General features: G+C 49.8%; 13 protein-coding genes across 13 annotated transcripts; 8 read left to right on the top strand and 5 right to left on the bottom strand.

The window, feature by feature from the left end:
• Positions 1 to 131: 131 nt before the first annotated feature.
• Positions 132 to 3,022, top strand: BO85DRAFT_369084 (fungal specific transcription factor domain-containing protein; the record flags this gene model as incomplete). The annotated part of the gene is made up of 3 exons (XM_025655900.1): positions 132 to 300; positions 548 to 634; positions 693 to 3,022. The coding sequence occupies 3 exons, from the start codon at positions 132 to 134 to the stop codon at positions 3,020 to 3,022; spliced, it is 2,586 nt and encodes an 861-aa protein (XP_025517068.1).
• A 2,297-nt stretch (positions 3,023 to 5,319) lies between these two features.
• BO85DRAFT_448086 (cupin domain-containing protein) lies at positions 5,320 to 6,235 on the top strand. Its single transcript, XM_025659863.1, has 3 exons — positions 5,320 to 5,481; positions 5,596 to 5,827; positions 5,916 to 6,235. The coding sequence occupies exons 1-3, from the start codon at positions 5,384 to 5,386 to the stop codon at positions 5,940 to 5,942; spliced, it is 357 nt and encodes a 118-aa protein (XP_025517069.1). The 5' UTR covers positions 5,320 to 5,383; the 3' UTR covers positions 5,943 to 6,235.
• Positions 6,180 to 7,338, bottom strand: BO85DRAFT_261849 (uncharacterized protein). The gene is made up of 5 exons (XM_025655032.1): positions 7,092 to 7,338; positions 6,933 to 6,996; positions 6,691 to 6,758; positions 6,417 to 6,636; positions 6,180 to 6,298 (listed from the first exon to the last, which is right to left on the bottom strand). The coding sequence occupies exons 1-4, from the start codon at positions 7,238 to 7,240 to the stop codon at positions 6,474 to 6,476; spliced, it is 444 nt and encodes a 147-aa protein (XP_025517070.1). The 5' UTR covers positions 7,241 to 7,338; the 3' UTR covers positions 6,180 to 6,298; positions 6,417 to 6,473.
• BO85DRAFT_261824 (serine/threonine-protein kinase) lies at positions 7,250 to 9,768 on the top strand. The gene is made up of 3 exons (XM_025655031.1): positions 7,250 to 8,005; positions 8,062 to 9,376; positions 9,426 to 9,768. The coding sequence occupies exons 1-3, from the start codon at positions 7,438 to 7,440 to the stop codon at positions 9,511 to 9,513; spliced, it is 1,971 nt and encodes a 656-aa protein (XP_025517071.1). The 5' UTR covers positions 7,250 to 7,437; the 3' UTR covers positions 9,514 to 9,768.
• BO85DRAFT_476804 (uncharacterized protein) lies at positions 9,426 to 10,298 on the bottom strand (the record flags this gene model as incomplete). The annotated part of the gene is made up of 3 exons (XM_025662800.1): positions 9,426 to 9,775; positions 9,876 to 10,205; positions 10,284 to 10,298. The coding sequence occupies 3 exons, from the start codon at positions 10,296 to 10,298 to the stop codon at positions 9,695 to 9,697; spliced, it is 426 nt and encodes a 141-aa protein (XP_025517072.1). The 3' UTR covers positions 9,426 to 9,694.
• A 359-nt stretch (positions 10,299 to 10,657) lies between these two features.
• BO85DRAFT_486768 (ferric reductase family protein) lies at positions 10,658 to 12,724 on the bottom strand (the record flags this gene model as incomplete). Its single annotated transcript, XM_025663404.1, has 2 exons — positions 10,658 to 12,536; positions 12,582 to 12,724. 2 exons carry the CDS (start codon positions 12,722 to 12,724, stop codon positions 10,658 to 10,660), a joined length of 2,022 nt encoding a protein of 673 aa, XP_025517073.1.
• A 498-nt stretch (positions 12,725 to 13,222) lies between these two features.
• On the top strand, positions 13,223 to 14,570 carry BO85DRAFT_448091 (copper transporter family protein). The gene is made up of 2 exons (XM_025659864.1): positions 13,223 to 14,026; positions 14,086 to 14,570. Exons 1-2 carry the CDS (start codon positions 13,458 to 13,460, stop codon positions 14,198 to 14,200), a joined length of 684 nt encoding a protein of 227 aa, XP_025517074.1. The 5' UTR covers positions 13,223 to 13,457; the 3' UTR covers positions 14,201 to 14,570.
• A 201-nt stretch (positions 14,571 to 14,771) lies between these two features.
• Positions 14,772 to 16,311, bottom strand: BO85DRAFT_418323 (Gfo/Idh/MocA family protein; the record flags this gene model as incomplete). The annotated part of the gene is made up of 3 exons (XM_025657811.1): positions 14,772 to 15,948; positions 16,013 to 16,146; positions 16,199 to 16,311. The coding sequence occupies 3 exons, from the start codon at positions 16,309 to 16,311 to the stop codon at positions 14,828 to 14,830; spliced, it is 1,368 nt and encodes a 455-aa protein (XP_025517075.1). The 3' UTR covers positions 14,772 to 14,827.
• A 789-nt stretch (positions 16,312 to 17,100) lies between these two features.
• BO85DRAFT_448093 (putative GPI anchored protein) lies at positions 17,101 to 18,544 on the top strand. Its single transcript, XM_025659865.1, has 2 exons — positions 17,101 to 17,796; positions 17,848 to 18,544. Exons 1-2 carry the CDS (start codon positions 17,380 to 17,382, stop codon positions 18,121 to 18,123), a joined length of 693 nt encoding a protein of 230 aa, XP_025517076.1. The 5' UTR covers positions 17,101 to 17,379; the 3' UTR covers positions 18,124 to 18,544.
• Positions 18,545 to 19,575: 1,031 nt separating this feature from the next.
• Positions 19,576 to 21,128, top strand: BO85DRAFT_448094 (palmitoyl-(protein) hydrolase). The gene is made up of 6 exons (XM_025659866.1): positions 19,576 to 19,716; positions 19,780 to 19,791; positions 19,876 to 19,966; positions 20,028 to 20,081; positions 20,138 to 20,526; positions 20,584 to 21,128. The coding sequence occupies exons 1-6, from the start codon at positions 19,634 to 19,636 to the stop codon at positions 20,684 to 20,686; spliced, it is 732 nt and encodes a 243-aa protein (XP_025517077.1). The 5' UTR covers positions 19,576 to 19,633; the 3' UTR covers positions 20,687 to 21,128.
• On the bottom strand, positions 20,599 to 21,934 carry BO85DRAFT_448098 (uncharacterized protein). The gene is made up of 4 exons (XM_025659867.1): positions 21,799 to 21,934; positions 21,678 to 21,696; positions 21,534 to 21,614; positions 20,599 to 21,442 (listed from the first exon to the last, which is right to left on the bottom strand). Exons 1-4 carry the CDS (start codon positions 21,838 to 21,840, stop codon positions 20,940 to 20,942), a joined length of 645 nt encoding a protein of 214 aa, XP_025517078.1. The 5' UTR covers positions 21,841 to 21,934; the 3' UTR covers positions 20,599 to 20,939.
• Positions 21,935 to 22,340: 406 nt separating this feature from the next.
• On the top strand, positions 22,341 to 23,415 carry BO85DRAFT_368868 (putative short-chain dehydrogenase/reductase family protein; the record flags this gene model as incomplete). Its single annotated transcript, XM_025655892.1, has 2 exons — positions 22,341 to 22,509; positions 22,577 to 23,415. 2 exons carry the CDS (start codon positions 22,341 to 22,343, stop codon positions 23,413 to 23,415), a joined length of 1,008 nt encoding a protein of 335 aa, XP_025517079.1.
• Positions 23,416 to 24,595: 1,180 nt separating this feature from the next.
• Positions 24,596 to 25,577, top strand: BO85DRAFT_458344 (nascent polypeptide-associated complex subunit family protein; the record flags this gene model as incomplete). Its single annotated transcript, XM_025661578.1, has 4 exons — positions 24,596 to 24,641; positions 24,940 to 24,973; positions 25,088 to 25,260; positions 25,330 to 25,577. 4 exons carry the CDS (start codon positions 24,596 to 24,598, stop codon positions 25,575 to 25,577), a joined length of 501 nt encoding a protein of 166 aa, XP_025517080.1.
• Positions 25,578 to 26,229: the final 652 nt, after the last annotated feature.

Consider the following 26,229-nt stretch of genomic DNA (forward strand, 5'->3'; position numbering starts at 1 on the left):
CTTCCCACCACCTAGTTGACGAGGCGAACCCCCTCCCTCTTTCCTCGGACAACTGTCTTCCTTCTCCTCATACTTTTTATGACACGTTCCATTTGGAATCGGTTTATGTCATCGTCACATCAGATTCCGATATGGAAGACATCAACATCCCTTCCCCATCTGCTATTCTAGACGTTCAGCGTCCCTACGCATCGGCAGCCGGGCATTTCAACCCGTCTGTCTCTCCCAAGAACTCGACTGCAGGCCAGCGAGGTGCTGCCAAAGATCGTAGCAAGCCGAAGCAGACCAAGAGCCGTAACGGTACGGTATCATTACTTTTCTACTAGTTTTAGCGCGATGGGCATGGAGGGCGACAGATGTGTTGAAATAAGAGCACAAGAAGCATGAGCAGAGTGACAAGGGCACAGACGCTCCATAAGTCGCAGCGCGCTGACGTCTTATTGTTCACCTTATCCAGGCTGCCAGACTTGCAAGGACAAGCGATTGAAATGTGATGAGACAAAGCCAAGTTGTATTCAATGTAGGAAGCGAAACGTGACATGTGAAGGATACATAAAGAAATTCAAATGGCGCAACGGCTTTGGGCAGAAGAATTTCGTTGGCGGAACGAATGGCAGTGCAAATACAAAGAAAGGTATGCTAACAGCCCCAGGCCATCTCAACTTGAGGGTGTATTGCTGACGTTCCTGTAGCTATCCAATATCAGTCTAATGAGAACCCAAGTACAGAAAATTCAGGATCCCCCATTCCACAGAACCAATCCAGGGCATCAAAGTCACAGCAAGCTGCCTCTAGCCTTCCTTGCATGGGCTCGGGGTCTTTTATGGATTTTGCTGACCTGCCCTCGAAGAATGCATCGCCTTCAAAACGCACGAACAGGCGTTCATTTAGCGACAAGGATTCGTTTAGCAACCCAGATGAGTTTATTGGTCAGCTAACGCCAGTGAGCTTCAATGAAGACATTCTCGCATCGTCATTAACAGACATCTCGCCTTCAGACCAGATTTCTTGGATTTCTGATTTCTCATTGGCTGCAGTAGAGCAAAGGCCGGGGAATGGGCGCGAGCCCAAACGTGACCTTGGGCGCAATAACTCCTTTGCAGAAGAAGGTTTTAGCTTCGAAGAATTGATGGAGGTTGATGATGAGGATATCGAGGAGATAGTACGAAGGCCCGACCGAAGCATGAAGTCCGGGCGGCCGGAGAACGCCGACATGAACATCGCTCCGCACCAGGAACTATTCAACATCTGCAGGGAACCCAACCTCGGCATTGCAAGCCCAGAAATGCTGGTTTTGCAATTTGATAGGGTGACGTGTGGGATATTGTCTGTAAAGGACGGTGTCCACGAGAATCCGTGGCGAACTTTGATCTGGCCCTTGGCTAAAGAGACTCCAGCTCTGTATCATGCTGTGTTCTCGCTTGCTGCCTTCCATTCAAGCAAAGAGTTTCCGGCCTTGCGAGTTCATGGTGTGGATCATATGCGCCAGAGCATCACCCACTTGGTGCACGACATACGGAACATGAGGGTTGATGCAGCATTAGCGACGAGTCTGGCGCTTGCGTTTGCCGATACCTGGGACCAACACACTCGTACCTGCATTCAGCATCTGAAAGGTGCCAAAGCACTGGTCTCGCAAGTGGTGGGGCTCGGTGCTCAAGGCGAAATTCGTGGGATTAACCTGAGCAGGGTGCGTTTCCTCTACAACACGTGGCTGTATATGGACGTAATTGCGCGCTTGACCTCTCGTGAAGAATCGGGGGATCAGGAGGTGAATGCTCCCTTCTTCCAACTCCCAAGCCACGCTGTACATGAAATTGATCCTCTGATGGGTTGTGCAACGACACTATTCCCTCTGATAAATCAAGTGGCTCGGTTGGTTCAGCGTGTTCGCAAGACGACATCCAACTCCATCTCGCTTATTTCGCAAGCCATAGAGCTGAAAAGGCTTGTTGAGCAGTGGGAACCACCGCAATTCTTCGAGCCTCCAGAGGACCCATCTTCCGAGGTCCAGCATAGTATTCAAACAGCCCATGCTTATCGCTGGGCAACACTGTTATACCTTCACCAGGCGGTACCTGAGATGCCTTCAGAGCCGACCTCCGAGCTTGCCAAGCGCGTGCTGATTTTGTTGGCTACCGTTCCTTCAAGTTCTCGAACCCTGATTATCCAGATGTTCCCTCTGTTGGCGGCAGGATCCGAAGCAGAGCAAGAGGATGATCGTCAGTGGGTGTTGAGCCGGTGGGAATCTATTCAAACCCGCCTCATGCTGGGCTCAATTGATCGCTGCATTGAGATAGTCCGCGAAGTCTGGGCACGCAGGGATGCTTTTGAAGATGAGAAACAACGGTTGCGGGGATCTTCTGGGCGTGGGATCACCTCTGTCATGGAGAATTCGGCGAACGATAGAGTACCTCTCACCAGCCTTAGACCGAATGATCAGATGGTCCGTAGTACCTACGCCAAGGAGCCATGGAGGAGGACGATTCAGGAGGAATGGTTGGCCTCTAAGGCTACTATTGGGAACTCGCGACGGAGCTCCGCGATGTCTCCGTTGGAGAATATTGAATTCGAAAAGACGGTCCGGGGCAAATTGCACTGGATCAACGTAATGCAGGACTGGGGATGGGAAGGTATGTGTGAGCTTTTGCTTGTTGTTTCATTATCTCTGCTTTGCTATTCGTACTTGTGGAGAACACCAGCTCATTCATATAGTGTTCCTCGGTTAAGACCAGTGCTAGTGTGTTCGACACGAGCGCATCTTCATCACCGGGCGGGGGCGGCCAGCACGATCGTTATTCTTGCTTCCTTTCCGACATGGCTGCTCTCGCTGAGTTTGTTGGTCGGAATTGCTCGAGCTGGTATTCGTCTCGGAATCTTCGGCTGGATCCTCTGTTGGAGAAGCTGGGGGCTCATTCTTAGCCAGATACGATCGGAGGGATGCCAGATAAGGCTCCAAATCACTCGTTATGGACACCGTAGTAGCCATGGTTGCGAGGGCTGTGCAATGATTGCTTGGTGATGGCGCGACGGAGAATATATGCTTTTTGGCTTGATTGAATGGGTATTGTCGCGCGGGGTCTTACACTGGAGCTTGAAATCAGCAAGGCGTTCTGCGATGAGTGTAGCAAATAGTCACATTCTTTACGGGACTACCTGGAAGTTTTGTCAGGTCCCGGGGTTGCTTTCTTTTGGAATCAATTGATGTCGAGCTATGGCGCGTCGGTGTATGGTCTTGAGTGTCGCTAGGGAAGAGCAAGATATTCCGACCGAGATTACTGGCAGACTGAATGGCGCATGGGACAGACGATAGTAGTTCGCAAGGGGGAGTGTACTATGAGTACTAGGATTGACTGGTTGGCGATTCGACGAATATAGGTCTGAATGGGGGCAGACAGGCGATGGTAGGCGGGCAGTCGCAGGGGACAGTTTCTGAGAATGGTCGATCGTATACAACTGTCTACAAGATGAACAGTCGGGGCGTATATGCGAGTTGGACGATGGTTATGCTGCTAGGAAGTAGTTGAGGGGTTTCTGCGTGAGGAAGAAGATTTGCATTGGGTGGCCGTAAGTTGTTATTGCTGCTTGGGCTGTTCGATCGGGTGTGCTTTGCTTTTCTTGGTCGACAGTCGAGTTTTCCAGTCTTTCCTTCTTTCCTTCTTTTTTCCTTTTTGCTTTCTTGCTTCTTCAACTACCAGAAAAGAAAGGATCAAAAGACTGCAAGACAAAAGGTGGGAAAAGCCAGCGTTTTAAAGACCGGCCGATCCCCACCAAAACCCGCAGGACTACGGGCTTAGTTCAGCTTTTGCTTTTACTTGCTTAGGAAATGGAAAGGTTGAGTTAGTTTTTTTACTCTACTTAGTTAGTCAGTCAGTCAGTCCGCTAGTTAATTAGTTGGTTTTCTTTTCTCCTCTTTTTCTTCTCCTGTCGTGGTCTGATTTCGGATCTTGCTTTGCCTTGCATAGGAGAGTGATTTTAGTAGGAATTATGCAAGTAAATCTGCGGATGAGCTAACCTACTTTTTCTTTTTCTTTTCTTTTCTTACCGTATGGAGAGTCCGGTGGTGGTGCTTGAAGATATACACACTCTTGATAGGGGAAGAATCCCCGGGTGGATAGGTGGGGAAGGAAGATGGAGAGAAGAAAGTGACTGACTGACTGACTGATGGATAGGATAGGATAGGCTTTGCAAGTTCGACTTTACTGAACTGGGCAGGTGGATGATCATTCTCTGAAAGGGGAGGGAAGAGTGGAGGGGGGAGGGGCTCAGACACTCGCTGCATGTGAGCTGTTTTTTTTTCTTTCTCTACAGAAAATAAGGGTATGGTCAGGTGGATTGGACTAGTTAGGATATAGGTTTATTGGGAATTGATTAAAAAGTCGTCATGGATGATGAAGATGACGAGTATGGTCAGTTGCTTTGCTTTGCTTGTTGTGGCTGTTGTTGGATTTTGTGGTTGAAGTGGAAGTAAGTACAAAGTATAAGATTTGCTGGGGTGAGACGGTGTCAGCATGGAGTTGAGGGGAAGAGGGGAGGGATGATGGATACTATGCGAGGGGGGCCATAATTACTTACTGACTAGTATTTAGTTAGTTAACTAGGTACTACTTACTAAGTAACCTTGATATCGTATCATATCATATCATATCAAATCCACGAGGATTGGTCGGAAGTACTAACCCATCTGGGGTAAAATATCCTGTTCTTGCTTGTCTGCTTGTCTGCTTGTCTGCTTGTCTGCTTGCTTCCCCTGCCGTGCGTCGGATGTCCATGCCTTGCCTTGCCTTACTTGATCTTACTAACTAGGTCATGGTTCCTTTTCGGATGTGGTATCCTATCTCTTCATTCTAATCATCTTCTAGGATAGTCGATAGTAGTGGTACTCCGTACATACTATCCCTGTGTCTCTCTCTCTCTATCAGTAACTATCAAGGGCACCCCGGTTTACTCCTCCCTATCTGATAACCCTTTTTTTCGGAACTGAGAAAATTCCCCTCATCGAGTTCAACTTCTCTGCTTGCTTACTAACTGGCTACCCCTCAGTTCGCCAACTCCTACTGGGATTGTACTATTCTATGTCTTCTACGAGATGTCGAACGTGTGCTATCTATCCCCACTACGGGAGTCGGATCCGTGGGAAGAGAGTCAAACAAACAGCAATAGCAAAGAGGCGGAGAAAGAAAGAACCGGATTGCTCTGCACGAGTGTATAGGTATTCCATTGTAGGTAATGAGATCAGGAATGAGCGAGGATACTGTTGAGGGGAGGAATTGGTATAAAGCCAATAAACCTCCCAGTGTAATCTAAAGAATGGAATATTAGAAAGAAAGACTCTCATACAAGTATCCAATTTGTGACTACTACGAATCCCTATACACCAAACATGGCCATCGCATTCAAGCACCACCCTCGATCCCAACAAACCTATGAGCCTCCGCTCATTGCCAATGAGAATGCATTTCTGGGGGATGTGGATTCAAGGTATATACCCCATCATCCCATTCCTTTCAATAATCTTTTTTTTTCCTTCGCATGCTACCTCATAGTAATGAGTGTACTAGTATGTGAGGCAATCAGACACTAAATATGGTATAGTGACAGCTACAACCCCGAAAAACCCATCTCGGCCGGTTTCTACCGTCTGGAAAAAGGGACCCCACTCGTGTACGAATACACCTTCGATGAGATGAAAATCATCCTGGAAGGCAAGTTCGAGATCTCGGATGAGACCGGTCAGAAGGTTGAGGCTTTTCCCGGGGATGTGTTTCATTTTCCCAAGGGAAGTAAGGTGACTTTTACGACACCGTCGTATGGGTTGGCTTTTTTTGTGAGTATTCCTTTCCTTTTCTTTTCTTTTCAATGCTTTGTTTTTCTTTTTTTTCTCTCCTGGTTGCTGACTGGAGTGATGGTGGTAGACGGGACAACGGGCCAAGAGTGTTTAAGTGATGATGTAATTGAAAATATCCTGGGTTGTGTTGAATTAAATTCAATTCCTTGCTGTTAAACCGGGTTATTTATTACTGGAAGATAGTCTAGTTGATGGCTGGGAGATGAACCATGGTTTGGTAGACAGAAAGGTTCCACTGCTTATGGGAGCGGTTCCTTGGTTGTGTTTACGGGAAGTGTAAACAAGAACCAGGGCGCGATGACGCCGGTGTGGATTGCAACCCCTCTTCTCTAAATCAACTTGCTAGTAACTAGTACTGTTTCAATGTTGAATTGCTTTAATTTAAAAGAATGGAATTGTTGTAGTCTGGACCGAAACACTATGTTGTGTGACTGTCAGTGTCAGAGCTGTCTGTATACACCCGATGGATGGGGATAAAATTTAGCATCACCACCACCAACCAATTCTCCTCCCTCCCTCCGTAAAATGATCAACTCAGATCTGCCCCATGGGATCGGAGCGATCTCACCCAACAAGGTTCCAGATATAGAAGGAACGACTAGTTTCACCCAGATTGCTGGACACACTAATTTCTCACCCCTCCCTCGTCTAAAGGTAGTTGAGTGGGAAAATGACGTGCAGAGACACTCTGACTGGTGGTGGGAGAAGATGACTCCATCCTCAGCCTCACGAGTTCCCCAATCATCAGCCGAAAGGGCGTCAGGAACGAGATTGACTCGCGGCTGGCCCTGGCATCGTCACCAGCATTAGGAGAGCAGATGGGATCGGAACAAGGGAGTTACCCCAGCAACGTTGCGATGGTCGCAGAGAGAGGGGCGGCGCAGAGTTGGATCGGTGGCATCTCGTTGGTCTGTTAAGTCAAGAGTGGCTGGTTCTCAGCTGCGGCTCATCTTTTGCTTTGCTGAAGTTAAACTGTAACTGGGAGAAGAAGGGGAAAAGTGGATGAGTTGAGAGAAAGAAAGAAAGGAAGGAAGGAAGCAAAGAAAGAAAAGAACAGTAAGAAAGTTGAGAGAGAATAATTCACTTTCTTGAACTTCCACTTCCTTCCCCCCTCTCTTTCCCCTTCCTCCCCTACTTCATTCAACAAGCTTCTCCTCTTTCTCCTTCTTCTCTTTCTTCCTCCCTCTTCTTCATCATTCCCAATCATATCCATCGGGCATCGTCTCTTTCTCCCCTGACTGACTTGTTCTCCGTCGGGTCATCGTCCTTGCTTCTCTCCATTCCTGCCCGAACAAAGTCATTGATCTTCTCTGTCTCCTCTTCTTCCTCGTTGCTTTTTCCTGTCTCTCCACCCCTTCTTTGCTTTTTTTTATCTTCCGTTTTGTTTTCCATCCCATTTCTTTTTCCATTCGCTTGGGAGTCCGAGTCTCTCTACTCGTGCTTTAATTTCCTATCCCTCGTTCCTTTTTAAATCTCCCCGCCACGACCTCTTCCACCTCGCGGTCGTTGTTTAAAGAACACCCCGTGTTTGAGCTGGTCCATACCTCCACCTGTTGAGAACGGTCGCCCACCACACTTCCGAGCCCAACATGGCTCTCAATATCGACACCTCAGATCGCCCGGGCCTCCGTCTCCCCAACCCGCCGCCACTCCTTCATACTCGTGCCGGAAATGAAGCTCTCGATCGCCCCTCCACACCCGCTGAAAATGGCTTCACCAGCCCCGTGCAAACCCCTCAAGGGAGTCCCAGCAAAAATCGCATGCCCCCCGGCGCAATCGACCTGCCCAACGTGTTCGAAAAAGCTCTCAAGCTGAACCCCACCTCGCCCACCAAAGGCACCTATAACCACTACAACCACCCCATGTTCGCGCCGCCCCGATCCGGCGAGGACTTTACCGAAAGTGTCATCCGTCAGCCACCAGGCAGTCCCACGCGCAAAGCCAACAAAGAAAACACCCCTCCCAACTCCACCCGTCTCACCAAAGACCTCGGTCCGAACCCCGCGGCTGCTGCCATCTCCCGTCATGAGCCATACCAGCAACGAGATCTCGAGAGCATTCAGCGTCGTCAAGTTCCCATGCGGGGGTTGACCCCGGAGGAGTTGGAAAAGCTGCAGAATCCTAGAGTTAAGCGATTGGTAAATGTGACACAGCTTTGTAGGTGCCATACCTTTGCAAGGAAATTCCAGTGTATTAATTGGCTAACTATTTAGACTTCCTCGATCATTACTTTGATTTACTGAGCTACGTGCACAACCGCCAAAACCGCTATGCGCAGTTCCGGTCTTCCAACCCCGAGCCCCCCGCCACTCCGATGGAGACGTATGAGCCCGCTCTGCTGAAATATCTGGGTCGGGAACGGGCCCACCTCCGCAAACGCCGCACTCGACTCCGCCAGCACGACTTTCAGATCTTGACTCAAGTGGGCCAGGGAGGTTATGGACAGGTCTATCTGGCGCAGAAGAAGGATACGCGGGAGGTGTGCGCGCTCAAGGTGATGAGCAAGAAGTTACTGTTCAAGTTGGACGAGATCCGCCATATTCTCACTGAGCGCGATATCTTGACGGCCGCCAAGAGCGACTGGTTGGTCAAGCTGCTGTACGCGTTCCAGGATGACGACCAGATCTACCTGGCAATGGAGTATGTGCCGGGAGGTGACTTTCGCACGCTGCTGAACAACACCGGAGTCTTGCATAACCGTCATGCTCGGTTCTACATTGCAGAGATGTTCAGCTGCATTGATGCGTTGCATGCGTTGGGATACATTCACCGCGATTTGAAGCCAGAAAACTTTCTCATTGACTCAAGTGGTCACGTCAAGCTGACCGACTTTGGCCTGGCCGCGGGTATGCTGAACCCGGGCAAGATTGAGTCCATGCGGGTGAAGCTCGAGGAGGTTGGCAACACGCCGGTGCCGTTCGGTCGCCCCATGGAACAGCGCACGGTGGCAGAGCGTCGCCAGGGATATCGGTCGCTGCGAGAGCGCCAGGTCAACTACGCCAAGTCGATTGTTGGGTCGCCCGACTACATGGCACCCGAAGTGCTCAAGGGCGAGCAGTATGATTTTACGGTCGACTACTGGAGTTTGGGATGCATGCTTTTCGAGGCCCTCGCCGGATACCCGCCGTTTGCGGGCGCGACGGTGGACGAGACGTGGCAGAACCTGAAGAACTGGCAGAAGGTGCTCCGCAAGCCGGTGTACGAAGACCCGAACTACTTCCTGTCGCGACGCACGTGGGACCTCATCACCAAGCTGGTGGCGTCGAAGGAGAAGCGGTTCAAGAACATTCAGGAGATCCACGCGCACGACTACTTCAGCGAGGTGGACTTTAACCATCTGCGCGAGCAGCGTGCGCCGTTTGTGCCCGAGCTGGATTCGGAGACAGACGCGGGCTACTTTGACGACTTTACCAACGAAGCGGACATGGCCAAGTATAAGGAGGTTCATGACAAGCAACGCGCGCTGGAAGAGATGGCGGAGCGTGATGATAAGATGAGCAAGGGATTATTTGTTGGATTTACATTCCGGTAGGCTTTCCCATCAACTGCGTATGTGTAATTATGCTAACAGCACCAGACACCGCAAGCCGGCCATGGACGGGCTAGGCCGCGGCTCACCGCGCAAACCGATCGCGACGGACGGATCATTCGGAACGATGTTTTAGGCTGCATGAATGACGGGAGTTCTATTCGGGCACGAGCTGGATCTCGAGGATTGTTTTAGCAAGTACTTTTAATGGAACGGATACGAAATGGGAAGGGTTAAGAGAAAGGAGTTGTGTATGATACAGCTATTGTAGACCTGCATGAGTTGCAAGTATACTAGATTCAGAATAGTCAATCCCTTCACTCCAACTCCTGCACCATCTTGAGAATCTCCGACTCATTATCCCCAACCACAGCCTGTCCTTTCGTCCAGTCGACTGTCTGCACACCAACCAGTTAGCATATCTATCCCCTTGCCCAAACCCATCCATCCCCTTCTCCCCCCAATTCATACAATGAAAGGATTGGAATCGATACTTACAATAGGTCTCACAAAACTCCCCTCAGGATCCGCCTTAAACCTCTTAACCGCATCCTCCGCATCCCTCGCCCCCCTCACCACCTCGCCCACACCATACACCTTGCCAATCCCCGCTCCACTCCCCGTGTTACTCCCCGATACATAGTCAAGGATATTCCGCAACTGGTCGTTCGTCGGCGGCGCTGTGCTCACCTCCAGCTGGAATTCGCCCCGCGGAGTGCCTGAAGTGCTTGTGGCTGTTGTCGACGCGCGTTGCAGGATGGATAAGGCGGATTTGCTAGAGGGGAGGTTCGGGGCGTGGAAGAGGGTTATTGGGTCGAGGGTTTTGGCCTATTATTTCCCCGGGGGGGAGGGGGTTAGTTGGGTTGGGATGGGGTGCAATTGGGGATTGGATGGGGATGGACGTACGAAGCGGAAGACCATTTTGGATTGAATTGGGCGTATGTATGTAGATGGTGGTGGTATGTAGATGATGTTGATATGGCAGGGGTCTGTTTGTCTGATGGATTGAGATAATTGGAGTGGTTGGTGGTCGGAGGTTTGGCTGATTACGTCATATGGGTTGACTCACTGGAGCTAACGCCGTATGGAGGTGTAGGGGAAGTGTTTTGGTTGCCTTTTTGGGTGCCCGACTTTTGGTTTCTTGTACAGTATAGGTTTCTATTTAATTCAGGTTTATTGGTAGAGACATCTTGCATAATTGGTATTATTGTTAAAATGGTTAGGGTATCATATCATCTAAAACATATGCTATTTACTGTACTTTGTATGATGCTGCAGCACTACCACCCAAACTGCTCAACATGCAGGTATATTCCCTGCGCCCCCGTCCCCTTATGTACTGCTCGCTCATCGCTCAGACACACCACACTGCGTCGCACGTCGTCGGATAAGCCCCTCGGTCCACACACCACTACCGCGCTCTCGCCCTCTGCTTTCTCGAGGACCTTGCGGATGATCGTGCGCGCGTGTGGTCGACCAGACAGGACTGTAAGATTGGGCAGCGGGTTCTGCATGGCCTTCGAGTCTGATCCTGTTGCGAGCTCGCTGGTAGACTGCGGTGCGGCATGCCCGGAGCATGTACAGGTTGTAGCGTCGATGGCATCTTCATCTTTGATGGGTGCTGTGCAGCAGCATGTTCCGTCTGGTTGACAGCCAGACTGCTCCACAGATTCGATGGCTACAGCGTCGGTCGCTGCTTTCTCCGCTTCGAGGGATTTCTCGTTCGCAGGTAAGCTTGACTGCAGCTGGAACAGCGACTGTTCCTGGGCGCAAAGCGTGTTCTGCGCCTGCTCTAGCTTCTCGTCACAAGTAATGTAGATGCTCATCTCGATTTCCCGAATGACGTCCGGATTGGCGAGCCGAACGTCCTCAACATCCCTAAGCACCTCTTGCAACTGGCGGTCGAACCAGCTCAGCTGCGTGCGCGATTTGATCACCCAGACGAATCGGATCCGCTTGGTTGCTGCAAGCCGCGCTGTGCTTTCAGCCTTCCACTTGGCGACTATATCCCGCAGGCACGGCACGGTGAATGTCGCCCCCATGCCGCCGGCGAGTAGGATCACGCTGTCAAATTGCTTCAGAGGCCGCATTTGTCCATACGGTCCCTCGATGAAGACTGTACGTGCCTGCTTCACAGCCACCTGGTCACTAGCCCCAAGCACCTGGTGGTTCTTCGATGCATATCGGAAAAAGCGTCGAGTGCCGCCCTTTTCTGCGCGCACGTACATCACCATCTTGTTGTCTTCTGGTATGGACGCAATGGTGAAGGGATGGCTCTGCAGAGGCACAATGGAGTGGCATGTGAGAAACACATGTTGACCCGGTTTCCACCCGACTCCAGGATTCTCAATCGCTATACGAGTTACATTGCCTGGCAACGGGGTGAAAGTCGCCCGATTCGCCCAGAGAGCATGAGCCGGGCTCTTGGAACGATGGAAAATCGACAAGTTCGCATAGGTCGCCCACAAGTAGCGCGCCACCCGATCAAAGACAAGAAAACCGATGGGAATCCACACCCACACTTTGACTTCTGCCGGTGCATGAAGCCACACGGCAACGATGAAACCAACAAAGGTCACCAGATGCTGTAAAACAAAGAACTCGTACCCAAGCCGTCGAATGGGTGCGGCGGACGTAATCAGGATGAAGGTCAAAATAATCCATGCGGCGAAACCTCTCGTTGCCAGGGTGTAGTTCTTCAGCTCGTAGACGATGTAGTTATAACGGCCCCAATCACGAAACCAAAAGCACATGTGAATTGTAGCGGTCAGCCACAGCGTGCGCGCGATCCACCTATGGAACCAATTAAGACGCTCGTAGCTCATACCTACGAGCATGCCAATGAGGTTTTGCCTGCCCGCCAACAAGAAGATCAACGGCAGCTGGCAAATGGCAATGAACCCAGTGCGGTAGCCCACATCTTCCCATTTCCACTGGTCGGCCGTGTCCAGCTTGTAGAAACAAAAGACGAGCACGACGATGAGGTTGGCCAGGATGATAGACACCGGGCCCAGCGGCGCAAAGTGATAGGAGTGGCCGCGGAATGACAATTGGGGTAAGGTCGCATAGCTAGCTTCACGCACGATGGCCGTTAAGGTGGCATATGTGCTGAAGAAGATAGTCTTGGGCTTGGAGGGGGTCAAGGACGAGTCCTTTAACCTGATGGAATGAGCATACGTTATTTCGTTAAACAATGGAGCTTACCTTTGGTAGGCGAGGAAACGATTCAGAATATTAATGACTGTTCCAGCAGCGATGGCACTACCTACAACAGCCCAGTACATCTTCTGCAGATAGAACAGACCAGGCACGCCATCTCCCATGGACATGTGGCCCATGCCAGACATGGACATGTCCATCTTGCAGGTATGTAGACTAGGAGTATCCGGATTAGGGTATAAAGAAAGAGAACTCAGTATATACTAGAAATGAAAGAAATTGTATTCAAGCATGATGGTAGAAGAAACGCACGATGTACATCTCGCGGGGAACGAAAGAGGAGAAAGCAAATGACAATTAGGCGAAAACGAGCGACTAAGGGCCCGAGATCGAACCCGATGCCAATACTGCCTATCTACTGTAGTCAGTCACATTGAGTATAATTGAGAGAAAATGAGAGGGAATAATAGTCAAAGCGACTCAGTGAGTAGTAATAATCTGCTCAATCCCCACCTGCTAATCCGGCCATGCTTTCGGACGGGCCTTGAGCTCTGCAGCTGCTGATTGGCTCCCGCAGCCAAAATGTGCTCAAATGCCGCCCAAATGTGCTCTAGCGCCATCGGCCGCTTACCTGGCGGGTCCGCGAGGTTTCAAGGTCCTTTAAAGATGCGGAAAATCACCGGATGTGACAGCCATGGCCCGCTTTTCTATGTCTTCATTAACATTTCATTCCTCTTTTTTCTTCTTCCTTTCCCCAATCCCGTCATATAAAGTATCTTGTACATAGGGCTGGTGCTTTGACATCTTTAAATATATCCATTTTCCCACATTCCAGTTCATACCTCATACCCGAACCGTCCATACCAAACACCACCCTAATCCTACTCTACTCCACTCACACTACATCACGACTTACCAACAATGGACATGAGCTCAATGACCGGTATGGACATGGGTACCACCTCCACTACCATGTCCGGCATGTCAATGGCTACCTCCACCGCGTCGTCCACAATGGACATGTCTATGGGCACCTCTACCTCCATGTCCATGCCCATGTCCACCTCATCCTCTTCTTCTTCTATGTCTATGTCAATGTCAATGGTCTTCATGAACGCCCACGACACCCCCCTCTTCTCCAACCAATGGACCCCGTCCTCCAGCGGCACCTACGCCGGCACCTGCATCTTCCTCATCGTCCTCGCCATCATCTCCCGCTGTCTGGCCGCCTTCAAAGCCCTCCTGGAACGCCGCTGGCTCGACGCTCACGTCAACCGTCGCTACATCGCCGTCGCAGGGAAATCCACTGAAGCAGGTCGCATTGACGCTGATCCCGAATCCAAAGAAGCCAGTCTCATCACGGCCCAAGGTGTCGAGGAGAAAGTCAAAGTCATCCACAAAGCAGCGCGCGAACCTCTCCCTTGGCGATTCAGCACAGATCTCCCTCGCGCGCTGCTCTTCCTAGTCATCACCGGTGTTTCTTACCTACTGTATGTTCCCCTACCTCACCTCCACAAATATATAACACATACTAATACAACAATCACAGGATGTTGGCCGTCATGACCATGAACATCGGATACTTCTGCTCCGTCCTAGCCGGTGCCTTCCTGGGCGAACTTGCCGTGGGACGCTTCATCCAGTGGAACGAGCATGAACATTAGTCCTACCCACATACATGCATACATACATATTCATTTCGGGTTCCTCGAACATAACGACTTCTATTTCGCACGGTGTTCTCGGTTCGGGTGTTCGGTGCTGGTCTGGCGTTGCATTGCATTGCATTGCATTCATTTCATGTTTCTGGGATAGCGAGTGACACGCACGTGCACTGTTGGCTTTTTGGTTGTTTTCAGATACCACCTCCCGCTTATTGGTCTCTTGGATCTCTGCTCTGTGTCTCTTTTTTGCCCTGATACCATTACAGTCGAGAGTGTGATTAGCTTAGACTTCAGTACATAGAGATAATGTCTGCGGAGGTTTTGGACTGTGTCGGCATAATACCATGGTTTTGGTCGAAAGGCATAACATGCATGGGCATACCAAGTACATAATCCTTGTAGGCTTTGCAGGTTACAGTGGACTGACTATTGGCCTCACGCGGACGGAACCCAGACGTGGCGTGATCGGCTGTAGGTTGTCCCCCTCCTATTGGTGCGGACGGGACCACACGGACGGCGCGGGCAGGATCCATGCCACTAACCGCGAATGGCAATTGATACGCTGCGGTGTCTTTAAGATAACTGTCGATGCTATTCAAGTTGAAAACCCATCCGTAAAGATACTAACTACTTACTTTCTATCGACATTTTGTAGTAATACGCAGGCCTCAGACTACTGGTCCCCGGATCCCTATCAATTGCAACCTCAAAAGCACTGGTCGGCCGTGTCAGCAATCCCGCCTGAGCGTACGTATCGTCGATCGCCTCCATCTGCGCAATGCTCTCCTCACCGTCGATCCACACCCCGGAGCCCGCACGACCCTTGATCCGATTGACAAACTCTTCTAGTTGGCAGCGCCAGGTCGTCCACCATTCCTGATAGGTCTGCGCTCGCACATCGCCCGCTGGCCAGTTGTATGCTTTGGCATACTCCATTACATCCCACGTCTTCACAACCTCTTCCCCTCGGCGGAGAGTATGTGTGTCGCAGATATCGATCCGGTGGTAGACCGTCGGAATGAGGTGATTCCACAACGTTACTTTCCTTCTGACAAAGTGGCGCGCTCCATCGTTTTGTTCATTAAGCAGTATCTCTCCTGTTCTTGCTTCAGTCTTGGGCCATCTGAACGACGGCAGGGAATGAGACCATGCCGCCGGAAGAAACGAAAACCCTCCTCCAAATAACAGATCACCCCTGATTTCTGCGGTCTTGTCACTGTCTGTAGCGTAGGTAGCTTTTATTGCCGCGTCAATCTGTGGCTCCGGCTGATATCCATCTGATGCAACAGGCAAGGGGCGATGCAGTGCTTCAATGCAATTGAGATGCTCCCCTCTACCCAGCACCTGCCGCACGCAGGAGAGGGGATACGTTGCTAGGTCCATGAGACAGCCACCTGACAAGCCATAGTGAAAGCGGATGTCGTCCATTTCCAAATACCCTTTGGGGAGATACTGCTGGGAGTAGACATGCTCTACAGTGGCGCCCCAGGGAAGGTGATCAATCTGGTAGAGAAAAGCCTGCCAGGCTGGGTGAAATTGATAGTGGAAAGCTTCAAGAAGGACCGGGGCATTCGGCGCAGTCACTAATGGATGTCTAAAGAGTGACCTTGCCTCATCGGCATTCGAACAGGACGGCTTCTCAAGAAGAACATGCTTCCTTGCTTGTATGGAACGCAGGGCCCACTCAAAGTGTAGGGAATTCGGCAGAGCAATATAGACTGCGTCGATGGTTGGATCGCTCAGAAGTTCTGACACGTGCATTAAGACCCATCCATGCTCTGTCAAATTCAAGCCAGTTGTGGAGAATCTCACCTTGATAAGTTTTATGGACGATCGGAATGTTGTACTTCTCGGCGTACTGACGGGCCCGCTCGGGATCTCGAGCAGCGACCGCTGCCACGATAACTTCCGGGTGCGACAAGGCGGGTAATATTATGGCCAGGGGACTAGAGCAGACATAAATCAAGTAGCCTGCAAGTCAGTGCTTCATCGACTTACGCTATGGAGGATGCTCCAAGCAGTCCTATTCTGATGGCGTCATCCCTCTTCCTTGGGGTGGGCGAGCTAACTGCCGCATAGTAGAATCGCTTCAAGAAATCGAAAAATAGCATACTGAATAATTGCTGGGAATTGCTGAAGTTTAAGTAGATTTCTGTAATACTATTTGATATGCACTGTGGCAATGGCACGTAAAGGTAGCACGGACAACACTTTGTTGTATGAGGCGGGTGCTTCCCGCCATCAGTTGTTCTGGACTGCATCGACAGACAGCAGGTGACTTCCGCATTTGATGCTGTCCGTCTGTTTCTCTCATTCATTTATTTATTTGGGAAGCTGCTGGTGTCTCTCCTTCCAATTCTCACAGTATCAACATAGTGCTTTCCTAAAATGAGTGTATGGTATTGAAACGCAATATTACTCATAGTTATCGAGTGCAACGGTTTTCTTCATATCAAACTCGCCAAATTACTTTGGTCTAGAATCATGAAATTCCTCTTGTAGAGTCGACACAGCCAAGTTCCTGCGAAGTAACTGTTGGACAGATGAATTATTTTAATGTGACTCAGTGGAGGAAGTAAGATGTGCCTAGAAAGATGAGCGGGGTACCATTCCGTTCCTTGGTTATCTAGTGCCCTCAAACTGACACTGAAACCATCTACTAGTAAGTTGACACCGTATAACCACATTAATTCACAAGATAGTCCCCCAACTCTTATATCCGAGGGTATAGACCTGGGCTCAGGCACAATGGACAGGCTTGGCAATCCCCAAATGGCGGACTTGAACCGGGGAACTTCACCGGATTTGCCAGTCTTGAGAAGAAATGAGCACATTTCCTAACCCAATCAGCCCTAGTGCTACGAGGACTCACTGCAGGGTCCCTAGAGCTCCAACTTCTCAGTGGCACAAAACAATATCCAAGATTCATGTTACTAAGTAGTGACTAGTATCAGATCCATCGGCTTTGGTCTCTGCTTCGGGAATAATACTCGCTCATCCTGTAATTACCTCGCTAAACCCTGTGCAATCCCGGTCCTGCCGTAGGATTTCATTATAATCAGCTCTTACCCGCTCAGAGCATGTCTTGCATAACTATAAAACTATCGAGGATCCCTGTGTAATATCTATCCCACGTCACTTTCGCTCTTCAAACCGCCGATCCCTCAACCTTCAACACCATGAAGCTCCCTATCCTCTACCTTGCGTCTCTTGCACCCTTGGTCGCCGCCCACTTCGAGCTCAAGTATCCTACCAGCCGTGATGGATCTGAAGAGCAGATGACCCAATTCCCCTGCGGCGGAGCTGCCCAGTCCAGCAACCGTACGCAGGTCTCGATTTCCGCCGGTTCTTTTCCCGTCGCATTGTCCATGGGTCATTCCCAGACTGCTGTCGAGGTTCTACTGGCACTGGGTTCCGATCCCGGAACCAACTACAACATTACTCTTCATCAGACCTTTGAAATTCAGGGATTGGGTGCTTTCTGCCTTCCGCACATCAAGTTTGATGAATCCATCCTTGGCACCAACATCACCGATGGAATGAACGCAACTGTCCAGGTCCAGAGCAATGGTGATCCCACCGGAGGTCTTTACGCTGTATGTTGCCCTGTCAATGATTACGTGTGTGTAGATGCTAATCTCGCCCAGTGCGCCGACATTCAGTTCTCCTCCACCGTCTCCTACGAAGAACCGTCCTCCTGCTCGAACAACACTGGTGTGACTGCTGTGGCTTTTACTGGAGCTGCGGCAGAGCGCAACGCCAATGAATCCACTGCCTCTGGAGAAGCGCAGAGTAGCTCCTCTTCTAGCACCTCTTCGGGAAGCTCAAGCGCTGCTACCTCTACTGGCGGTGCTGTTGCTTTGGAGACTGCTGCGTGGGGTATGCTAGGTGCTGCAGTTGTTGGTGGAATGGCTCTGTTGTAAAAGTAGTCCAATGCACAACTGTCTATGTTGCATTAGGCGACTCGGTACACCAGAAGATAACCTTGGCTCGCACTCGTTTTGCCTTCTCATGTTTATTCTTCTAGGGCTCAGGGTCTACCAGAATAACATTGTTTATTCGGACTTTTGGATGTCCCTCGCCGACAATCCAATGTCTTCGATTACATCCTGTGACGGCATATCCCTGGTATGTGCTCGGGCTCATCATTCGTGTATAGAAAGTTGGAGCCATGTATTGTGGTCACTAGTACTTCTCAACCCGCCCTTGGCTATACATTCTCGGATTCCAAACTCGTCTTGTTGAGGATGGAAGTGCAGCATACGTTTCATGATTCATGAATACCCATTGTAATTAGCGAGAATCAATCAAAAGCTCTCGAATTTATATAATCTATTAGGAGTACATTTCATCGTCTTGTAGTCGAACCTGCGTTCAATGATGCGCATTCCAGTAGTCATTTTTGTCAATACTATCACGAATTCTGATTCAACCACGCCCCGATTCTAAGATAGAGTCCTTTGCTATTCTGTGTCTTCCTTCGAGGAGGACCGCGTGCCTCAAATCTCATCGGAAATATGCTTGGGTTGATATCACTCCAGAGTACAGGTATAGTGCTCATACTTGCAGTCCCGATGATACGCAACGTGGTACTGGGACTGACTTCGTATACTGCCAGCGCTGATCTGGTGACTATATCATAAAAATATACTTCCCCTTGTCATTGAGCTACTTTGTATTTGGTTTTTAATCGACTGATCCATGCAATCCCCTTACGTAGCGATCCGATGCGAATACGTAGAGAGGGCTGGGACATTTTGTTCTGGATTATAGAAGTAACATATTGTTGGTAGCTATTGGATTTCAAAATTACTGGAACTTAACTATCCTTATTGGCCATTGCCGTATTGTTGCATAGATGTAGGATACTAGTACAAATTGGTTACTTGGAGGTTGATAATTGTTAGTACTTACCCTTGAATGATCATTTTTGAACCACTAAGACCTAATATAACCCAGTGTATCAGCTATTGGCTAGATAGTTTCTAGGCAAGCGTACACCGTTGGCTTTGAGTATTCAAATGAATATCATAGGTGACCATGACATTGTCTCTTCACTCAAAATGATATATAAATTTATACTAACCCCGTCTACTCACTATTGGAAATCAGGTAGCACTACACAGTACATCATGTTACCATCCACCTCTGAACACTCTTCATAACAACAATGCCAATATAGCGAAAACCCTGTGTATAGTCAACAATACAGCTCTATCCGCCAGTAGCCGCCGTCAATAAGCTGTTCATGATCAACAATTCCATCATCGATAAGCAGCCAATCTCCGCAGGCGGTAGGCCAACATCCTCGGCAGAATCGCGGGGAGAGGCCGTCCGCTCGGCATAATCCATGGCTCTCTTCCACAGTTTCCATCCTTTAAACACGAACCTTTGTGTACGGTGTCTCATCTAACCAAGGGTGATAACTTCAAAATGACTACACGCGCCCCCTTTATTGTTCCGGCGCTGAAGAAGCACACCGCGACGGTGATCATGGCCCACGGTTTGGGCGACAGGTTGGTCCCTAGCATACGGTGCTCTTAATGATTTACAACTGGCTAACTTTATCCTGTCAACAGTGGTGCTGGATGGTACGTACATTGAGACTATGATGTTTCACAAATGACGGACGTTACTCCTTCGAAACGAGACTTGAAATAACTGAGTCGAAATAGGATGGCTCTTGCCCAGAACTGGCGCCGCCGCGGCATGTTCGATGAAGTCGCCTTCATCTTCCCGAATGCCCCTATGATCCCTATCACAGTGGTATGCGATGGCTGTCACCTACGGAGCTCTGGGAATACTGAACTGAGTTGACGGGTAATAGAACTTTGGAATGTCCATGCCGGGATGGTACGACATCTCCAAGCTGGGTCGTGACGTGAGTGGTGCATCCACATCTATAATCCCGGGGTAAAGAGATTAATGGCTGTATAGTTGGATTTCGAAGAAGCCATCCGCCACCAGGACGAACCGGGCGTCCTCCGTTCCCGTGAATACTTCAACTCCCTCATCAAGGAGCAGATCGACAAGGGTATCAAGCCCTCCCGCATTGTCCTCGGAGGCTTCTCGCAAGGTGGAGCGATGTCCTTGTTTGCGGGTCTCACGAGCAAGGAGAAGCTGGGTGGTGTCTTCGGTCTTTCCTGCTATTTGTTGCTGCATGACCGGATCAAGGACTTCATCCCCGAAAACTGGCCGAACAAGCAGACGCCCTTCTTCATCGCACATGGCGAAGAGGACGAGGTGGTCAAGTTTGATTTCGGTAAGCAGTCGGCCAAGAAGGTTCAGGAGTTGGGTGTCGAGGATGTCGAGTTCCATTCTTACTCGTGAGTGTTCCGTTCGTTTTCTTTTTTTCCTGAAATGGCTTGCTTATACTTGGGCAGTGATCTCGGCCACTCTGCCGATCCCGACGAGATCGAAGATTTGACAAGGTTCCTTCAGAAGGCTATTCCTCCGGAGGAGGGTCAGTCGGCCGCCGGATTATGACTTGGTGATGGCATATCCGTGCCTGCTGCACCATCTATAGGTGCTAGAATCACATATAGCATTTTCCTTGGCATCGTTATATGGAGAATTGCGGTTATGCTGTTGGGGATCATCTCGGGAAAGAAACGGGATGCGCCGATAAAGCAGGATTGAACATACAATTAGCTTGAATACATAATAGATCAAGATGCATGAAATGACGAAATCTAGTAACCATCTATTCGTCGCTCGTAATCGAAGATTCCACCCACGTTTACTCTCCCCTCAAAGCCTTCTGAACCGCAGCCTCAATAGCAGCCACCATAGCATTAGTATTCTCCACATCAAACGGCACCATATGCTTCGACCCATGATCATGGAAACTCATTTTGCTCGGCTCACACAGCCTGGACAAATGCATGCTAGACGGATACAGCTCATCCTGCTTTCCCACAATATTCGCCGTGGGGATCTTGACCGGATACTCGCCCTCAGCCGAAGTGTCAGGGATGACCTCATTCCCCGTGCTGTCAAACGGTGCAGCACCGCAGATAAACACGGCGACCTTGAACAGAGGCTCTTGATGCGTCTTGGCATGGTGTACAATCATGGCGCATGCCAGGGCAGCACCTTGCGAGAAACCCATGACGGCGTCGAAAGGACCCTCACGCTCGATGATATCGTAGACGTGTTTCATTGCGGGGGCGAGATATTCACCCGGTGCCCGGTCACGAGGATAATGGTTGTAAAAGGGGCCATTAAAGAGGCCCTTTAGCTCTATTTAAAGTGTTAGCTAGCCATCACATGTCTCCAAATATACTCCGAATCTTGTCTTTGGTGTGGAGGGCGGGGGAGGGGGGTGATGTACGAGGCTCAACTTCGGCTTCCATGCAGCCATTGTAGTATTTGAATGTATGGCCATATTTAGCGAGGTCGTAGGAGATGCCACCTGATTGCGATGCAAGTTAGATTGGCAATTATGGCCTGGCGAATTGGACTGTTGTTCAGATACCGGATTGGATCTCGAAGATCTATTGTTTTTGTGTCCAACGGTTAGATTTGGATGGCGGGGAAGCGGAGATAAGCCAAAGGCAGAGAGAGATGCCCGCCAGCAGGGAAGATGCTTTGCTTACTTCGGCGTTGGTACCTGCGCCGTGGAGACAAAGGAAGCGCATTTTGGATGGTTTTGTGAAGAGGTTCTTTTTGTGTCACTTCTCTCCGAACAGATGTTGATCCTGGGCAACAATTGCTGACAAGAGAGGAAGATGAGGAAATGTGTTGAATACTAAACTAGACTACGCCTTCCGACCGTCAGCTGAAGCACTGGCCTGCCACTATGCCACTAACGTAAGACAAACCCTCAGCCTTCTCCATCTACTCCTGGACTATCTCCATCTTGTCTCTGCATTTCTTCAGTCATCATCCTGTCCAACCTAGGCTATGCATCCTTCTCGGCGATTTACAAGACCTTCTCTTGTCCTACCCCCTACATGCAACATGTGAAATGTCACAGTTCACGGAGTTTCCGTTCATCGAAATGATCTCCGGCACCGAGGGCGGCGCCCGTGCCCCCTTCGAAACTGGTCTTGCTATCCTCTCCCCACTGTGACTTGAGTGGTTCTGTGCCTCTACAGTCCTACGTGGTCTTGATAGCACTTACTGCTGCTCGCAATCAATGGCATCTGTCGTTACTTTCCTCTCAAATGTTCTCTCCCGCCCCGTGGAGTCCTACTGCAGCTTTGGTCCGACGGTGAGTGAAATCACCTTTGGACTGCTGGGGTACTCCTTCAATCCGGAACGCGACATCAATGATCTATCAGGGAAGGTTGTCTTCGTCACTGGAGGTGTGTGTGTTCTATATATACCCTGGGCTATCTATCGCAGTGCGCTAACTTCTCTGCTCCGTCTCAGGCAATGCCGGTCTAGGGAAAGAAACCGTCCTCCAACTCGCTCGTCACCGCCCATCTCGCATCTACCTCGCTGCGCGGAATGCGACCAAAGCCGAAGACGCCATCGCTTCAATCCAGGAGCAGGTGCCATCCGCCGATATCAGACACATAGCCCTCGACCTGTCCTCATTCAAGTCGATCCGCGCCGCTGCCGAACAGTTCACGTCAGAATGCGATCGCCTGGACCTCCTGGTTCTCAACGCCGGAATCATGAACTGCCCGCCCGCTCTGACAGAGGAAGGATTCGAGATTCAATTTGGGACCAACCATGTCGGGCATTTCCTACTCACCCAGCTACTACTACCCACGCTGCAACGAACAGTTGAGCTTTCCAGGGATGTCCGAGTAGTAACATTGGCCTCTGCCGCGAATGTCGCCGCGCCTCCCTACGATGTCATGACCTCTACGCCGGCTTTATTAGCCGACCATACATTGACCCGGTACAGTGCCTCGAAGGCAGCAAATATCCTATTTGCGTCGGAGCTGGCTCGTCGCCATCCGGAGATTCTGTCTGTCGCGGTACATCCCGGCTCCGTTGTGAGCGACCTATGGGACCATACGATCAAGACCGGTGTCGTAGCCAAGTACACTATCGGCGCCATCCTTGCGTTCAGTCGGAGCATACGGAGCGGCGCACTCAATCAGCTCTGGGCCGCCGGGGCGAGAAGAGAACTGTTGACCAACGGGGCTTATTATGTTCCCATTGGGGTGCACGCCACGGGCAACCGGTACGCGAAGGACGTCGACATGGCACGGCGACTGTGGGAGTGGACTGAGCAGCAGATTGCAGAGAAATCGTAAACTTGTCCGGTTCCAGTGATGGTTTGGTCTAGTTAGAGATGTCGACGGATATTCTTTTCAGGAATTTGCGTGACCATGTTTTGGAGACAGCAGTGGCTGTTATAGTTATATTAATTTCTTGATACCTATGGGAATAACATGCATGATGTGATACCCGACTGTTCGTCAGGGTCCGGATCGCGGGGTTGAAGGCGGGTAGACTCGCAGATTACCGGATTCGGTATGAGATGCCGGAAAGCGGGTGGTGAGCGTCAATCCGGGCGAAAGCCATTGGTGTGCGGCACAATCTTGTCCCAAGGTGCCAAACAACCTCGCAAGAAAAAGGGACCAACCTGCTGCCCATGGAAAGAAAAAAAAAAGAAAAGAAAATCTCAATTTAATGTCCCTGCCAATTCCACTATACCTTGATGACATCTGAAATGTTGCTGATCTCCCCCCATGGACGCCAGTCTAGAAAGTCAGCAGCGGCCGCGATCGTTAGGGTTTAGCCGAGGAGCCTCCCTGTCCAGATTCCTCGTTTCGCCCACAACCAACTTCATCCAGCACGGCCACGAAGCGCCTTTCCCATGAAAATTGTAGTCCCATAGCCAAAATAAAGCACATAATATAACCATATCATAAAGAACAATATCTTATATTCTACTTAACGAGTTACACAGCGTAGAAAAATAAATCTCCATGTCGTAGAAGTACTGAGAACGTAAAGTCGGCTTTTGCATGCTCTGCTCCCCACACAAACCCGTGCGAAGCGCATCATCGAACTTGAACTATCCTCATCCTCATCCTCCCACTTCACCTCCCTCCTCTTCTTCTCCCTCCAGCACCAAATACTCCCCCCATCATCTCCTTTAGGTACGTATTATACACCCCCCGTTATTTCTCCCTCTAGAACCCGTTTTTCCCTTTGGACATTTCGAAATCGCTTCTCCCACTCAAACGACGAGTCATCCGCGAATCTTCTGTCCCGAATTTATTCGTTCCCAATTCCAATTCGATCCGGTCGCGCGAATTCGACGCTCAAAACGCTCCGCTCCCCTCTTACGCGAGAATGACTCTGCACATATTCCACAATACACATATCATACACTCAAAAATTAGGAAGATCGATCTCTGACGTCTTTGGATTTTTTCCCCCTCTCTTACAGGTTGAAAGCACTCAAGCTTCAATACTCCCGTCAAAATGGATCAGGCAAAGTTGGCTAGAATGCAGCAGAGCGTGCGGATTGGTATGTACCACTTCTTTTCTCTTTAATTTCTTTTGTATATTTTGTCATTGCTCCGTTCATATCCGATTTATAATCAATATTCATGGGAGGGATTATTGGTGGGGGAGAGAGTGTGTGAGAGAGAGCTACTATTTGGTGGTGTTATGGGATCCCGATCCGATTTGATTCTGCAAGGAACGAAAGAGGAAAGAGCAGGAGGAAGCAAATAGGCTCGCTCGGAAGCTCAGCATCATTTCGGATTGATTGATTAGTGCTGCGTGTTATTATTGTTTTTATACAAAGTTATCATGAGGAACAGCTAAAGCTAACATAACCTTTCTCACTCTGACAGGGTACGTATAATGAAACACACACATTCGCATCCCACGAGACACACACAATCCCCTCCAACCCGAACCCAACCCCGATAATCAGAACCCACGAATCGAAAACTAACTGCCCAACAGAGGCAAGGGTACTCCCCGCCGCAAGGTCAAGAAGGTCCACAAGTCCTCCGGTGCCGACGACAAGAAGCTCCAGGCCACCCTGAAGAAGATGAACGTCCAGCCCATCCAGGCCATCGAGGAGGTTAACATGTTCAAGGAGGACGGAAACGTCATCCACTTTGGTGCTCCTAAGGGTATATATCCATCCCCAACCTATCACAGGAAAGCAGCATACTGAAATAGTTTTTGTGATGGTAATATAGTCCACGCCTCCGTCCCCTCCAACACCTTCGCCCTCTACGGCAACGGCGAGGAGAAGGAACTCACCGAGCTCGTCCCCGGTATCCTGAACCAGCTTGGCCCCGACAGCCTTGCTTCCCTCCGCAAGCTCGCCGAGAGCTACCAGAACATGCAGAAGAACCAGGCCGGCGCTGACGGCAAGAAGGACGATGAGGAGGATGATATCCCCGATCTCGTTGAGGGCGAGAACTTCGAGAGCAACGTCGAGTAAATTTATTAAAAATTTATTTTTATCTTCCCTTTTAACCAACCATCAGCTTGAAATTTATTTGAGAGGAATTGATATCATCTTCGTTGCCCTTGACAACTTCTTTTTTTTTTCTTTTCCCTTATTCGTTGTACGGACCACTTGTCGGTATAATTATTCCGTTTACTGGAATTGGATGGATCCTAATATATCTATAAGAGGAAGGACGAGATGAATGAGGCTTGTGTGTGTGCTGCTCTTTTTTTGCCCTGTGGGTGTGCGCGCTGAGCAGATTCTCGTTTTTTCTTTTCTTTCTTGCTTATGGTATTCAATATCCTTTTTGGAGCTTGGAGCCGGAGCCGGAGCTGGGGGCTTGAGCTTGAGCTTAGGATTGTTGGTCGGAAAGGAAGAGAGGTTAGTCGGCTTTTCTTATAATGAAAGCAATGATTATACTTTTTCTCGATTTCTGGGAATATAAAGTTGAGAGGGGTTTTAAGGAGGCCCCGTAACTTCCATGGTTCTTGTTGGGTCTGTGGACGATAGTGTTACTACGCCATTTGGATGACTAGTCATGAAAATTAAAATTAGTTGGCGGGGGGGGGTCTGTAATGCAGAAATACATAGGCCATGACCGAAGTAGTATCTATCAGTAATGATCGGACATCGTATCAATCGA

Source organism: Aspergillus piperis (genome assembly GCF_003184755.1).
Source record: "Aspergillus piperis CBS 112811 unplaced genomic scaffold BO85scaffold_6, whole genome shotgun sequence".
NCBI lineage: Eukaryota > Fungi > Ascomycota > Eurotiomycetes > Eurotiales > Aspergillaceae > Aspergillus > Aspergillus piperis.